Raw genomic sequence first — 15883 nt, 5'->3', positions numbered from 1 at the left:
GGGGAAAATAATAAAATCAGTTTTCAGAGGAACAGCCGTGTTAGTCTGTATTCGCAAAAAGAAAAGGAGGACTTGTGGCACCTTAGAGACTAACCAATTTATTTGAGCATGAGCTTTCGTGAGCTACAGCTCACTTCATCAGATGTTTACCGTGGAAACTGCAGCAGACTTTATATACACACAGAAATCATGAAACAATACCTCCTCCCACCCCACTGTCCTGCTGGTAATAGCTTATCTAAAGTGATCAACAGGTGGGCCATTTCCAGCACAAATCCAGGTTTTCTCACCCTCCACCCCCCCACACAAATTCACTCTCCTGCTGGTGCTAGCCCATCCAAAGTGACAACTCTTTACATAATCAAGTCGGGCTATTTCCTGCATAGATCAAGGTTTTCTCACATCCCCCCCACCCCCATACACACACAAACTCACTCTCCTGCTGGTAATAGCTCATCTAAACTGACCATTCTCCAGGTTTAAATCCAAGTTAAACCAGAACATCTGGGGGGGGGGGTAGGAAAAAACAAGAGGAAACAGGCTACCTTGCATAATGACTTAGCCACTCCCAGTCTCTATTTAAGCCTAAATTAATAGTATCCAATTTGCAAATGAATTCCAATTCAGCAGTTTCTCGCTGGAGTCTGGATTTGAAGTTTTTTTGTTTTAAGATAGCGACCTTCATGTCTGTGATTGCGTGACCAGAGAGATTGAAGTGTTCTCCGACTGGTTTATGAATGTTATAATTCTTGACATCTGATTTGTGTCCATTTATTCTTTTACGTAGAGACTGTCCAGTTTGACCAATGTACATGGCAGAGGGGCATTGCTGGCACATGATGGCATAGATCACATTGGTGGATGTGCAGGTGAACGAGCCTCTGATAGTGTGGCTGATGTTATTAGGCCCTGTGATGGTGTCCCCTGAATAGATATGTGGGCACAATTGGCAACGGGCTTTGTTGCAAGGATAAGTTCCTGGGTTAGTGGTTCTGTTGTGTAGTATGTGGTTGTTGGTGAGTATTTGCTTCAGGTTGCGGGGCTGTCTGTAGGCAAGGACTGGCCTTGCCTAAAATCAGTGTGACTCAAAAAAGGGAAAAACAAAGAAGAGGAAGATGCTAAAGCTGGAGGGTTTTCTTGAGAACTGTCACTTTTTGTTAGACTAAGTTCCTTGGGCAGAGATCATCTTTCCATTACGTATGCATACAGCACCTAGCACGATGGGTCTCCAGTCTATAGCTGGGGCCTCTAGGCATTGCCCCAATACAAATACAAAAATAATAATCAGAAAGCCGGTAGTGCAGCTCTGCTGATAAGGCAAGTGCAACAACCCAAGGGTGAGAAATGAACCAACCACTGGATGAATTAAGGGGCATGTAGTTATCCCACCAGTGTCGTTTTTAGATTTCCTGCAGGAGCAACAGCTTAGAATGCTGAGACCTACCTGGTATCACGTTTGGAGCATGGACGCACAAACAGGGAATTGCTCTGATGATGAGAATAAATGTTCTATTTATTGCTCAGTCATGGTTAGAAGTGCATTGGCAAATTTTGTTGCAATTTCATTTTGTGCTGTTCCATTTTGCGCTGGCCTGTGATGCCAGCTTTAATGTATCTTCCTCTGATACATGGTGGTACGGAAGGTGGGCATTTGTTGGACATAACCTGTAAGTTCAGCAGCAGCTAAACAAACACTCAGTACATTTCTTGTATCACCCACAGAGAAGAACCCTAACTGAACAGCTGATTGCTACTACCACAGTGGGAAATTCTCTGGTACAACACATTCAAACTACGAAATATTTACTTACTGCTCTGGGGTCTGCTGAGGACGGCTGGAGATGTAACTACGACATTCATCAGGGGCAGATGATGCCTGGCCTTTATCAATAACAACACTTCCCACCTCAGATCTATGCAGACAATACAGACAGTCAAATAACGTTAACAGATGGCATATCTTGCTTCTCATATAATTAACATTGTTCCCCGATCACTGAATCCAGCACTTCTGAAAAACAAATTTAAATGTGTGCCCCCATTACAGCAACTGGCCTGCCTATGCACATATAAAAAATGTATTGGGGCAGGGACCTAAGGCCAAGATTAGAGTCTTGCATGGGACTTTCTTAAAATCTCACTCCCGCTACTATGGCAGTGGGTTCTGCGGAACCTGCAGGATTCTAGTTCTGCTGCAGGGTTCTACACTAGTCACGCACAGGGCTCTACCCAAGATTTTCAAAAGCTACTAGCAATGTTGGAGCCTCATTTTGTGAGTGCTCAGTCTGAGGTGCCTTAAAGAAGGCAGATTATCAGAAAGTATTGACCGCATACTTTTGGCAATCTTGGCCAGTGTGGTCTGCGTGTCTCCGAGGCCAAGAAAAGCATGCAACAAATCTGATGCTGCCAGTTTACACGAGACGAATTCATTTAGTTCCATTTGAAGCTCCCTTTTTGATCCATACTTCCTCTTTTGTCTCACACTTGAATGCAACACATCCCACATCCCAAGACAGCATGTCAAATTAATAAAGCAACCTAGGTTTCTTTTGTATCATGCTCCCCACACCTGAGCATAGGCATTCAGACCAACAGCTCTCCGCACCTCAAGGTACTGATGCTAATACTAAGCCATGTCCACATGATGTTGGGGGGTGGGGATTGCAATCACCCCTTCACACACAACCTCCATCCCTCCTCTTTCTTTCTCCTTCCCTGTGAATTTCCACTGCTTTGCTATCTTACTTCCTTTGTACCAGTTATTTCTGTTAGGATCCACATTTTTCATGGCTACTTCCACAGCTGCCTCACTTTATTAAAATTTAAGTGTGGCTTCTGTCACTGCCACACTCAAGTCCTGTACATTAGGAGCGGACATGTGCTAACAAGATGAAAACAAGCAACCCCTTGTACTTTCCTACATTTGTGTCTGTCGTCAGATGTTTGGCTGCCTGTGTGTGTTCTCCCTGTGTGCTGTCCCAGCTCTGTGCAACAGCTGGCACAGCAGATCTCGAGTGAACCGCCCAATAACCACAAAATTCATTTAGGTATGAAGGCGCTTGGTCAGGTTTACTGCCGATGAAGCACGGTGCTAATGCCCCAGCTCAATGGTTACAGGTACACTAACACGTGTATGCTCGTGACAATGGATCGGCTCACTTAGTGGTGGGACTTTCCACTATTCCTGAGGCCAGACAAAGCTATTGCCTCTGAGATACATCTTTATACACCAAAACAAACAAGTTACGTATCACTCTTGACTTATCAGGGTGCCACCCTCTGACATACTGGGTGCCAGCCATTGCCTTGTACCTGTATCTTGTTTATTGAGGTGTTCTGGTACCTGCTTTCTGGAATGTGCTTCCGTGAGTGTTTTGTGCCGAGCACCTCTTAGGAATATGTGGCTTTACAGTATCAACCTTATGCTTGCCAAATTCCGTGAGCAGGGCCTGCCTCTTGCTCACAACTTAACTTTGCTTTATATTAGCAAGTTTTGACCATTACGTTAGCCCAGGCCTCTGATACAAGGCCTTATGTTTCAGGCCCTCTTACTACAGTGTTCAGCATAATAAGTTATACAACAGTATATAAATCATTCAGACACAAATCTCTCCCAGGCACAAACTTTTTGCTCCCCGGAGGTTTCAGATCCTGCTCCGTTGTTTCATCTGTTTTCTTCCCCGGAATTAACTTTTCAGCACTGTCCAAAAGGGCGCTCAGTGCCACCCTTCTAAAAACATTCCCATGAGCCTCCTTGATAAATTGGACCAATTGCCGGATGTCACAGTACAATCCCTGAATAACAAAAGGAGAGAGAGAGAGAGAGAGAGAGGGACAAAGAGAGCTGTGTTACTCAGTTTGCATACAAGCAGGGAGGGAAACAAATATTCCTTTTGTATGCAGCTAGGGTGATGCACTAGATCATGAAGAATTGCATACCTCAATAATTTTGCCAGCTGTTGTCTGAACTGTTCTTTACTTACAGGTTTATGTTTTTTCATTAGGGTCAAATGTTTCTCTTTGTAAGAGGAAAGTCAATCCAGGAGCCAGCTAAGAGACTCTGTAACCATCTGGGGCAAACTCTTTTGATAACGTAATCTATGAGTTACTGATCTGCTTGATGGTGTACATGACTAGTTTTTAAATTATCATCATTATTAAAGGTGGAGCAGGGGGCTGTAAAGAAATAATTTAACTAAGGCAAGGTTGCAGCTGACCTTCACATCAATCTATTAACTATCATAAGCATGTCATTATTGTTATGGGGCATATTCTGTACTGGAAAAAGGCAGTTTTAGATTATGCCAGGGTTTGTGGACCAGAGGATCTGGGAGCTGTGAAGGTGGTTTGAAGCCTCTTTTACCCATTCATCTAATCCAAAATGTTAAAAGGCAGGAAAAATCGTAGTGAAAAAAGCAGCATCTCAGATTTTTTCTTAATTATTTGAATAGATTACATCATGACAATAGAGAGGAATGACTCATACATTCACCAATCTAACTCCCACAATTAGATTTTTTTTTTACCTCATTACATTTGCGTGCATAACTGTAGCCCCTGGGAGGAATTGGTATGGAAAGGGCACCCCTATCTCTGCAGGAGAGAACTTTCCAAAGGACCCGACTTCTGTTTCAGGAGCTTTCTTGAGAGCCCTCAGTCTATTCTGAAAATTCCAGCTGTGGAACAATGTGGCCAGTTCTCTACAAACACCAGATCAGTTGATGGACTAGCTGGTGCCCTGGCTGAGATACTGATTCCACAAGATACTTATGCACATGCCCATCTTTAAGCACACACGTAGTCCCACAATAGGAAAATCCCAGACATAGCCCTCTCACATCAGCTCACCATCTTTATAGAGTGTGTAGTGGGCACTATGCAGCCTACTCACATGTTTGAAGTTAGGCATGTGCTTATGTACCTGGCTGAACCGGGGTCTTAACCACCTACCTCTTCACCTCTGGAAAGGCATATATCTTCTCAAGCAAAAGTATACCTGTTGGTCCTAACTGAGCCCCTAGCAGATGTCTGCCCTCTTCCCAAAGCTACACATTAGTTCGCTACGATTGGCAGCCTTTGCTAAGAGAGTTCCAAGAGAGAAATACAGAGGTACTGCAGGTCAGGACTGAGTTACCTTAGTAGGACTGTACTTGGGAAGCTTGCACAGCACCTACCAGAACTGGGTCACATCCAGCTCATGTAAACCAGCATATCTCCATTTAAGGCAATGGAACTACTCTGATTTATCCCAGCTGGGGATCTAGCCCATTATTCCTGGCTCCAGTTTAGTGCTATTCGTTTTTCCCTTTCATTAATGTCAAATTCACAATTAAACAAATGGAGTCCCCATTTGAAAACACAGGGGATCAAAGACCAAACACAGTGTATAACCCTATGTTGTCTGGGTCAGATTTGCCCCTGACAAACATCTGAAGGATATGACTTTTTCTTAAACTTGTGTAGCCAGCCATGCCAATAAAGTCTCATTGAATTGAGACCTGATTTTCAAGGTCAGCTGCTTTACAGGGGAGAGAGGAAATTCAACTTGTAAAACCTGCACCTAAATCCTCACCAGGTTTTCAGAGCTATGCAGTTCATGTGTAGTGGAAGCACAGCGAGTGATCAGTGACTTGAACATGGCGCTGACAATAATACCTTCCACACTTTGGGCTGTAGACTTGTTGTCCACTGTGGTGAAGTTATTTCCAAACCCAGCCTTGTCTGCAAAATGCAAGCACAATTAACCATTCGGCTCGGCTGAGATGTTAACAAATTACAGATTAAATACATAATTACTTTTTAAATGTATTAAAAGATGTAATTCACACAGAATCATATGTTCAATTTTTGTGGCCCAACCTCATAAACAACACAGCAGATATAAGTGGCACGAATAAGAAGAGGGATTGAAATGATCAAAACTGTTTATCCTCCCCCTTTATTTCCTCTCTAAAACAGAGGGATACAAAGTAACGAATGGAATAAGAAAGGCAATTCAGGCATTCCTTTTTCCCTACTCAGATGACATAGAACAAGGGGGCATTCAACTAAATTTACAAGCAATTTAAAACTGATGAAAGGAAATTCTTTTCAAACAATGAAACTCTGTTCTCACAGGATACTATGGAGGCCAAGATCTTAGAATAATTCAAACCACAGATTAAACATTTATATGGATAATAAAAACATCCACAGTTCCTTAGACAGGGCAAAAACATTCACAAGAGAGGGCTTATCCTTTGAAGGTGTAAGCCAATATGTAGCTGATGGATGTTAAGAAGAAACTTGCCCTGTGGGCCAGTTATTTCACAGTTGTCCACTATGGTGTTTCTTGCACCTTTAACTGAAGTGACTGGGATCATAGACAAGGAGATAAACTACTAGTGTGTTTTGATATGTCAATTCCTATATTCCAAATGCCCACAATTAACTACTTTTGCATGCAATGACCAGCGTACATGTACCATCATCATAATGGTAAACAGAATTGTTTGCCTAACTGAAAAAAAAATGGACTTACACTGTATGCACATAAATCTGAATGCAACTATTCTTGTTTACATGATCTGTTTAGCTACTTGCTGCCTCACCTTAGGCTCTGCAGAGAGATTTAATGCTCAATTATATCTCCATTCAGAATAAACAAAGAACACACAGTCCACTCCAGCTGGCATTTGGTCAAGCAGAAAACCTTCTGCCTGAGGCACAGTTGAGAGAAAATTTTCTTTCACAAAGCCATAAACAAACAGGTAGGATGCATTAAAAGAGAGAGCACATCTGCTTCTCTAATTCCAATTGTACTGGAAATAAAAGAATTTATAGGGCCAGATCCTCAGCTGGTGTAATTCGGAGTAGTTCCAGTGACTTTAATAGAGTTACACTGATTTACACCCACTGAGAATTTAACCTAGTAATTACAATTACATTTTCCTTTAGAAATTCAGTGCAACTTTTTGATAGTGGCAGCCAGCATTCCCTATTGTGGTGTCATCAAGTACAATGTGACTGGGGCTTGTGACGCCAGCTGTACTTACTGTCAGTGACCGGCTCCATGCAGAATCCTAGCAAAGCGTGAAGGAAATCCACTACATTATTGAGGGAATCTCTGTTCACATAGTCCCTCATGGTCTGCCGGAACTGCATTTTATCCAGCTTGTACAGCTTTGTAAGGCAATTCTGAGCCTGTGAAGATGTTACAAAAATGAGAAATATCTGCTTGAGTTTTGGTAACAGTCACAGGGTCCTTCAGGTGCATTTCTGCCCTTGTTTCGCCACTGCTGTGGGGTCATAACTAATGTCGCCTACTAGTCAAAAGGTTTGAATACCACAACAAGATATGGACTCTCAGCTAATGCCGACCATGCAATTCAGTCATAGGAGCCATTACACCACATTATCTTTTGGAGAAGATGTTAAATCAAGGTCACTTCTGCCCTCCTCTTGCAGTCCTCCAAATGGAAGTTAAAATTTCACAGCTGATGAAATGAGTAGGAACCCAATTACTCTGGCCAACGGTATAATGTTGATAAAACAGACTGTGGTGTAGGGGTGTCAGATTTTGAGCCTATAGCCCAGATCCAAGCCTGTTCATGTGTTTATCTGACTCCAGTGACCAATTCAGATGCTGCGGAACGCAAACTTTTATTTACAAAAATAATTCAGTGTTGACTCTTTATTGCAAAGTTAACTATCTAGGTGTGACCCAATGCAGTGAGGTGTTAGAAAGCCTGAAATATCAGCTCCAAGAGATGGGTAAACTGTCCGTTTCCTCACAGTGTGGTGTTGGTTCTGAAGCCCCATGGTAATACTATGATTTTCTAATAACTTAGATGCACAATGGCGCATCCAAAACAGCTTGGCCAGATAAACAAACAGCAGAAATAGCAGTCATCCCAAAAATGCCCTACAAATCTCTTTCCATAAAGACCCCAGATCAGCAAGGCACTTAGGCACATACTAACATTAAGCATGTCCCACTGAGGCTAACAGGATTATTCACATGCTTAAACTCAAGCATGTTCCTAAGTGTTTTGCTGGATCAGGACCTAAACGACGCAAAACTTAATAGCAATTTTACTAAGTAATAGCTTGGATGCTACATGACACTAGTATTGTAGCCCTGTCTCTCTGGTACCATAATGGCAAACAGAATTTGGTCCTCTCCAAAGAGTGAGTTTGACAGCCCTGCTCTAGGGCCTGATCCAATTCCCACTGAAACAAACTGATCAGCCCAAGGGAAAGGCTCCCATTAACTTGAATAGTCTTTGGATCAGGCCTCTAATGCTCAAGAGTATACTGCGAAGTATTGCTGACTGCATCATGGATGCGATGTTTGCCTACACAGTCATGACCAGTATCTTTCTCGCTGCTTTGGAAAGCATTTTGAGGAAGCTTGTGCAGAAAGGCACTATATGAAAATAAATTCTTTTCTATTTTTTTCTTAGTTTCACATCCCTGACTTTGGAGGTTTATTTAGACAGGAAAACAGTAGCGCAAATTACAGTGAAACAGGAGAACTGGTGAATTAGGATTTAAAAAGGAATAAAATTAAAAAAAACAGCACACAGACATTTGGAATTGCCTGATGACTATTTTGTATTTTCAGTTTAAAATGAAATTAATTACAATTTTTGTCTCCAGGAAAACAACTAGCTAGATCCTCTAATGTGGTGCAGCTGCTTTGCATTGCACTGTCAGCATAATCTGAATTTAAAGCTGTAGAACCCAGTCTGAGGATCACACTACTGCAAAGCAGTGTAGATCTGATTTAGGGTCTCTGATGTTTCTCCTCATTCCTGCTGCTAGTATAGTTTGGACAAGGAAGCACTGCTAAGACATTCCTATGCCACACCAATCCTCACTTGTGTCTTCAGCCTCTTGTGGCCATTACAGCCCAGCATAAATTAAAGCAACTTTTTCACTGCCCAAACCAGAGCAGCGGGACCAGCCTGCACAGAGCAGCTTTGGAAGCAGGGGAATGCAAAGGAGAATTTTAAACACAGGGCCTGCTACTTATGTGCTCTGTGTTCCATCCCTGGCTCAGCCACAGACTTTCCGTGTAAAACTGGGCAAGTCAGGTAGGCCTGAATTTTTAAATGTCTTTAGGCATTGCTGTGCTCAGTGTTGCAATGCTTAACTTATTTAGGAGCCAATATCTTATTTTCAAAAGGGATTTAGGTTCTTAAGTGCCTAAATTGCTTTTAAAAATGAGACGTAGGCGTTGTAACACTGGAGCACAGCAACGCCTAAATACCTTTAAAAATCTAGGCCTTAGTCTGTGTGTGTCTGTTAAATAGGGGTAATACTTCCCTGCCTCATGGGGTGTCACGAAGGCTATGAAGTGCTCAGCTTCTATGGTGATGAGGTCATATAGGTACTTAGATAGGAAGATCTGACCCAACATGCTGACGAAAGCCAGGATAAAAATCAGCAACGAGTACCTTCAGGAGTCCTATCTTTTAAAGTTCTAGTCCTTATTCTGGGGTTTTACAGCATGAATCCATCTCTCAAAACTGGTAAAAAATGCTCAGTAAATGGCAAGGAAACATGCATCAGAACTAAAAGCATGCAAACAAACTGCAAAGTAAATTGAAGGAAATAGAAATACATCTGCATTTTACAATGTAATCAAACACTTAGAGAAGTTTAACTGTTCCTGATCTTGACTGGAGCGGGGAAATTTTTTTTTTTTTTTTTTTTTTTTGCAGCAAATATAAAATTTACTGGAAAATGCATTTTTGGGGGGACTGAAACTATTCGCAAATTTGGCAAACTGTTTCAGCTGAAAAAATTATTTTGGAAATGTTGAAACAATTTTGAAAATGTCATTTTGACTTGACATTTGAAATGTTTCATTCAACCCAAACAAAATTTTTCAGTTCGAAACAAATACACTTTTTCCCCACGTTTTTCAGTGTGGCCACCAAGCCAAAAAATCAGTGACTTGCTCTGCTCTAGCCTTGAGCCCATAGCACTCTGAGGTTCAGGATATACAGCTATACGCTTTGAATTCAAGGCTCAGTATCGAAATACAAAATGCTGCATGCACCTCTACTGTCAACTTTTTAACTAACTGAGTCAGTTAACAGGGGGGATCATATAAAATCTCCCACTCTAGGCCAGGTTTATAGCCAGGTCTCAATCCCACCTCCACCTCCATTTTCGTGGGCACAGTCTACACCCGCTAACGAAGCCAATGGGAATGCTCACTGTAGCAAGCATGATGGCCAGTAAAAAGTGTTTGTGAGACTGGGCCTTTAGAATTCCCCTCTTTGGCAGGACACTGGGCGCTGTGTTCCCATTGAAATCGCCTATATCTGGGTTTTAATTCTCTGGGATGCAATCAGAGCAATAACTGAGCAATTCTGGGCCCTTTATGCTGCTCGCATGGCATCAAAGGGCCAGCAAACTAGGTAAAGCTACTCATGATGGAGGAGGGGGTCTGCAGCATGGGAGCATGCCTAGAGCACAGTGCACCCTGGCTATTTGGGGTTGCTAGAGCAGCCCATAAGCAGACATTCAAGGCCACCAGCAGGTAACTCAGGGCTTGTCTACACTTATGGATTTTTGTACCGATGTAATCAAACTGATATAGTCACCACTGTAAACCTCCCCAGTGTAGCCATGCTGCACCAGTGTACAAAGTAACTCTTGCTAGTGCAGTATGTCCACGCTAGGGCTTTGCAAATCTGCATGGCAGAGAAGCCCCTGGGCCTGCTCTAAATTGTGCTGGGCCCGAGACATGCCCCTAGCAGGGACAGGAATTTGAAAGGGACAAAGATGGCTTAAAGCTGCCTTGGCTCGGCTGCAGTGCTCAGTAGGTGCTGCTGAGATTGGGGGACAGCATTTAATGACGAATATGAAGGAAGCTGTGTTGACGGGGAGAGCGTGGGCTTCCCAACATCAGCAGACTCATTTCAGAAAGAAGGGGTTAGGGAGAGCTGGAATCTGCTTTAGTTCTCTTACATTCTCCCGGAATACCTGGTGTCTCAGACGATCTCCAGAGAGCCCTCGGTGTCCTTCTCCGCAGCCAAAAGCACAGCCCAGGGATTTCACTATTTTGATCAGCATCGTCAATGCCAGCCTGTGGGTGCTTATGGGAGTGCTTTCATCCTAAGAGCCGCAGAGGGGAAACAACACCACGTGACACTGAGGTCAGGTAACTGGCATACCTTTAGCATCTGCTCAGAACACACCGCTGCACATTTTTGCTGGCAAACAGTCCAATATTAGTCTGAATAGCTAAGTAACTCTTGAAAATGCTATTGATTTTTGCCTATTCAAGCTCAGGACTTAATCCTTCAAAAACTTGCTATCAGGTGCAATTCTGACTACAATGAACACTGATGTCAACTGGGGTACTCCTAGTATTCAGCTATCTGCCAGGTAGTAAAGCTCAGATTGTGCTACCTGGACTGATAGTGAGTACTACTTTACTGAAAGTACTCCCATTGAAATCCATGGGACTACTCATAAAGTACTACTGAACATGAGTAAGAGGGGCAGAACCAAGTCCTAAGGAACTCAAGGATCAGAACCCTAGTCAAGTAACAAAATGAAGTCTGTGTTGTCATCTAGTGGGTAAGGCCCAAGATGTGGAGTCATGAGACCTGGGTTCTATTCCTAGCCCTGTCATGATCTGCTGTGTGACTTTGTCTGTCTTGTCTCATTAGATTGTAATCTCTTCAGGGCACTGTCTGTCTCTTCCTGATTGCACAGTGCCTAGAATGTGGGAGCCTCTAAGTGCTACCGTAAGATAAATAATAAAAAGCAGAAAAATTCAGCAATAATTTTTCCTGTTTTAAAAAAGCACTTGTACAGTATGTAAAACAGCACCTATTCAAGGCATCAGGAATACTTGTTTTATCTTCAAAATGCAGCCACGCTAGGCCAATTAGGGCTGCTTAGCGGAGTTGCTTTGCTTGGGTAGCCACAGCAAAGGGTGCTGAATTCTCCATGGTGATGCATGCACTGGGTTTGATGTGGGTACCGCAGTGACACAAATGAATACATCTTAGAGGTGCAAAGAAAAGAAAACCTAGTGGTTTCCCAAAAACAGAAAGGGAAAAGGAAATGATAATTACTCACCCACACACGCGCGCACACACGCACACACACACACTTGACGTACCTTATGTCACATGCATGTACCCTCTATATTACGTGGTACCCAAACACACCTTTTCTTGATTTTTATCATTCTTTTCATAAGGCCCTCCGCCTCCTCCTCCATCACCTCCATCAGCTCCGCCGCCATCTCCTCCTCCACTACTTCCTCCGCCTCCACCTTCTTCTCCTCCCCCATCTCCAGTGCCACTGCCTGGGGGGGCCCCGAATCCACAGCCTGGGCTGCCCGAAGCAGCTCCCTTGAGCTGGAAGGATCCCTCACTTGGTCTCTTTTCCGCGGCCTCATTTTCCTTGTTCTCACTCTTCCTTCTGACTTTCTCCACGCAGGGCACCACGCCAAGCTGCAGCAGGCACTCGACGATGTTCAACGCCACATCGCAGATCCGGGAGCTGATGTCGTGGTTCAGGACCAAGTAAACGGCCTTCAGAACCACCTGGAGAAAGAGGACAACAACATGTTTTGGTCAGACTTGTTTTCTGTATTATCATCATCATCATTTCGTATTTGTATTACATTGGCGCATAAGAGCCCTAGCCATGGACTGCTTACAATCTAGATGTAAGTCAAGAGACAAGAGGTGTCTTGTCACAGACACACAGTCGGGGAGCACAAGGGAACAATCAGACAATATTGGTCATCATGGTAGGCAGTGGTCTCAGCACACCAACAGCCTAACCATCATCAAGTTTTTTGTAGACATCCCAGCAAGAGAGAGTTTTGCGGAGGGATGTGAAGGAGGATAATGCATTTGTTTTGAGGATGTTTATGGGGAATTCCTTCCAAATGTAATGGGCAGCATGGGAAAAAGCACAAATTTAACAAGTGGTCGATGGAGCTCGGTGTTAGAGGCCAGCTGGAGGTGGAAGTCAACAAACATCTCAATGGTGAATGAGAGAGGCTAGAGAGGGTAGGAATAGGCTATGAAGGACCTTGAAAGTGAAGACAAGCAGCTTTATGTTTAATGTGATAGAGGAGGAAGAGCCAGTGGAGGGATGCAAAGAGAGGGGTGACATGATCAAAGCAATGGGCTAGAAAAATGATCTTTGCAGCAGCATTCTGAATGGATATGAGCAGGGCAAGATTGCATTTACCAAGGGCTGAGAGATGGACATTGCAGTCACTGAGATGTCAGACTATGACAGCCTGGACAAGAATGTCAGCTGTGTGCATGGAAAGTAAAGGCCGAATCTCAGAGATGTCATTCAGAAAGAATCTGCAAGGTTTAGATATAATCTGGATGTGAAAACCCTCAGAGAGATCTGAGCTGAAGATGACACCCAGGTTATGGGCATAAGCAACAGGCAGAATGTTGAGGTTTTTCAGAGTGATTGAGAAGGCGGAGGGGGAAGTTCTTGTGGGGGTGGAAAGATTAAGAGCTCAGTTTTAGCCATGTTGAGCTTGAGCTAGTGGCTAGACATCCACAAGGCGATGTCTGTGAGACAGGCTGAAATTTTAGTTTGGGCAGAAGGAGAGAAGGTCTGGAGTGGAAAGGTAGATCTGTGAGTCATCAGCATAGAGAAGGCAGTTGAATTTGTGTTTGCGGATGAGATTGCCCAGAGGCAAGGTATGGAGGTAGAAGAGAAGGGGACCCGGACAGAGCCCTGTGGAACCTCCCAAGAAAGATGGTGGAGAGGATGAGGAGGATCCTTCTAAGGACATGCTGAAGGAGTGATTAGAGAGGCGGGAATGAGAAGCAGAAGAGGTCAGTCATGGAAGCCAAGGGAGGACAAAATTCCAAGAAGCAGTGAATATTTTAAATACAAGGGTTTGATTTTGAATGTCTTCTTCTCCCTTGGCTATTGTGAGAGTTTGGATTCACTACCCAACTCTATCCGCTCGCTCCCTCAACAGAAGGAAGAAGGTAAACGATCTGCCAGAGCTGGAGTCTGGGCGGTGGTGGGCTTTGCTGAAATTTTGACATGGATGAATCTCTCATCTTTCAAGGAAATCTATTTCCCTCACAAAGATCTTTTCTGCTAGTCCAGTGTCAGAAACCTCTGTGATAGCACTAGGAAATGACTCTCAGATAGTTAAGGCAGCATGGTCTACTGGGTAGGCCACAGGCATGCAGGTCAGGAGACGGGTTCTATTCTGCCACGGATTTACTGTGTAAACCTGGGCAAGTTACTTCCCCTCCCAACGGGCAGGGACCATCTCTTACTATGTGTTTGTATCACTGAATATGTTAGGATCTGCAAGGCAGATGCCTACACACTTGACTACTTCTTTTAATTCTTACTAAATCCTGTTAAATGTGAAGGATTTATCTCAGCAAGTACACTGAAATAATCTCTCTTTTCATTAGAGCTAACTGCAAGGATCTGTAAGGCAGATGCAGTGAGAGGAGAGATGGTTACCTGAGGAATTCTCTGCTTCCAAACAATTAACAAGCCTTTTAGCTTGCCAGAGGAAGGATCATAAATGAGAAGAAAGAGAAGGAAACGTTTTCTGTTATAATTTCTTTGCTTTCCTAGGTTTCAATCAGAACTTTATGGGTGTATTCTCCCTTGGTGCACATGTATTACTCTCTCGTTAAGAAGAATAGAAGTTGCATTACCTGAAAGACTATACCCTTTAGTATTTTTCAAATGTACCCGACAGGTCTTGAATGACCTCCCTGCCATGCTGGAATGGATAGGTATATAAAGAGACTACGGAAAAAAGCTCTCTCAGGTTAGCTCAATGGCACAGCTGCATTGACAGAAGAGGGCTGAGGCTTTTCTTGTTCCTTTGCCAATTACCGAAAGATCCAGCATGCCATTCTTGTGGACAAAGTTGTTGGTGCCGTCAATGTGATCCGTGTCCTCTAGGCAGCTGTAATTGATGCAGGAGTCAGTCAAACTCCGTGGGAGATTGGCGCAGGCCAGCGGCTCATGGGGCATCTCTGGAATGGGCACCTGGTTGCACAGCTTCCGCATGTGCTCGCTGAAGAAGTCCGCGTAGCCCACGTTGAATGAGGCCAGGGTGGTGTTGAAGGTGGCCACAGTGATGGTAGAAATCTGGGATCGCACTGTAAGACAGAAAACAGGTATCTTGGCCTTTCCCGTTTTAGTGACAAAATTACCCGTTCAGGCTGTGCTTATTACGGTAATTAGCACCACAGGCAATAGTGTAATTTGTTTTATTATTTCTAAATTTGTCAGCACATAAGTATCTTAAGGATCAGTTAGAAACGTGAGCATCACAGCTCTCCAACTTTTAGAAAGCCTTTCAGATACGGAGCTGACCTAGTGCATGGCAAACTGCTCCCGGAATGAATGCAGCTCAGACGTGAGGAATCTGCAGAGCACCCCAGAGAGGAGAGCTTTGCCTGAAATGTGTAAGCACCAGGGAAGAGGGAGATGTGCCTACACTAGATTTTAGCTGACACAAATCCAGCCTTTCTCAGGCTATTCAGAATTGTTCAGAGAGTGACTTCGGAAAATGAATCCCAAATGCTCATTTCACGCCACCCAAATACATCTTCCTCTACTAGCTGTGTGGCCTGGTAGCTCATTCATAGATAGTGCCCTGCTCAGCATGGGGGTATAAGGTAGAAGACGGTGCTCCTGTGCAGGGGGCAGAAGGCACAACACCACAAGCACTAAGAGGTGCTGGTAGTACTGCTCCAGATTAGCCATACAAGCCTCTCAAAGGAGCCAGGGGGAGCCAGGCTCTGTCCTCTCAACCCACCTCCGCAGTAGCCAGGAGAGCTGGATCCAATAACTGCATGCTCCAACTTTCCAAAGGGTGCAGCAGCAGCAGCGCTCCCAGCCT

General features: G+C 43.8%; 1 protein-coding gene across 14 annotated transcripts in view; it reads right to left on the bottom strand.

The window, feature by feature from the left end:
* UNC80 (unc-80 homolog, NALCN channel complex subunit) overlaps positions 1-15883 on the bottom strand; it is a 188906-nt gene that overhangs the window by 126246 nt on the left and 46777 nt on the right. For 12 of the 14 annotated variants that reach the window (XR_012154378.1, XR_012154377.1, XM_073306691.1 and 9 more), the window contains exons 12-18: positions 14869-15137; positions 12180-12560; positions 10966-11112; positions 7035-7182; positions 5573-5721; positions 3626-3795; positions 1812-1913 (exon numbers count right to left, since the gene is read on the bottom strand). Coding sequence is in view for 12 of the 14 variants with exons in the window: in XM_073306691.1 (XP_073162792.1) it covers positions 1812-1913; positions 3626-3795; positions 5573-5721; positions 7035-7182; positions 10966-11112; positions 12180-12560; positions 14869-15137 (1366 nt within the window). In the remaining 2 variants the exon portion in view is untranslated. The remainder of the gene's footprint in view (positions 1-1811; positions 1914-3625; positions 3796-5572; positions 5722-7034; positions 7183-10965; positions 11113-12179; positions 12561-14868; positions 15138-15883) is intronic. The other 2 variants (XM_073306689.1, XM_073306699.1) reach the window with 1 other exon arrangement.

Source organism: Lepidochelys kempii, chromosome 11, assembly GCF_965140265.1.
Source record: "Lepidochelys kempii isolate rLepKem1 chromosome 11, rLepKem1.hap2, whole genome shotgun sequence".
Taxonomy (NCBI): domain Eukaryota; kingdom Metazoa; phylum Chordata; order Testudines; family Cheloniidae; genus Lepidochelys; species Lepidochelys kempii.
The sequence above is the reverse complement of the archived record's forward strand: the minus strand, read 5'-3'. Positions and strand labels throughout refer to the sequence as shown.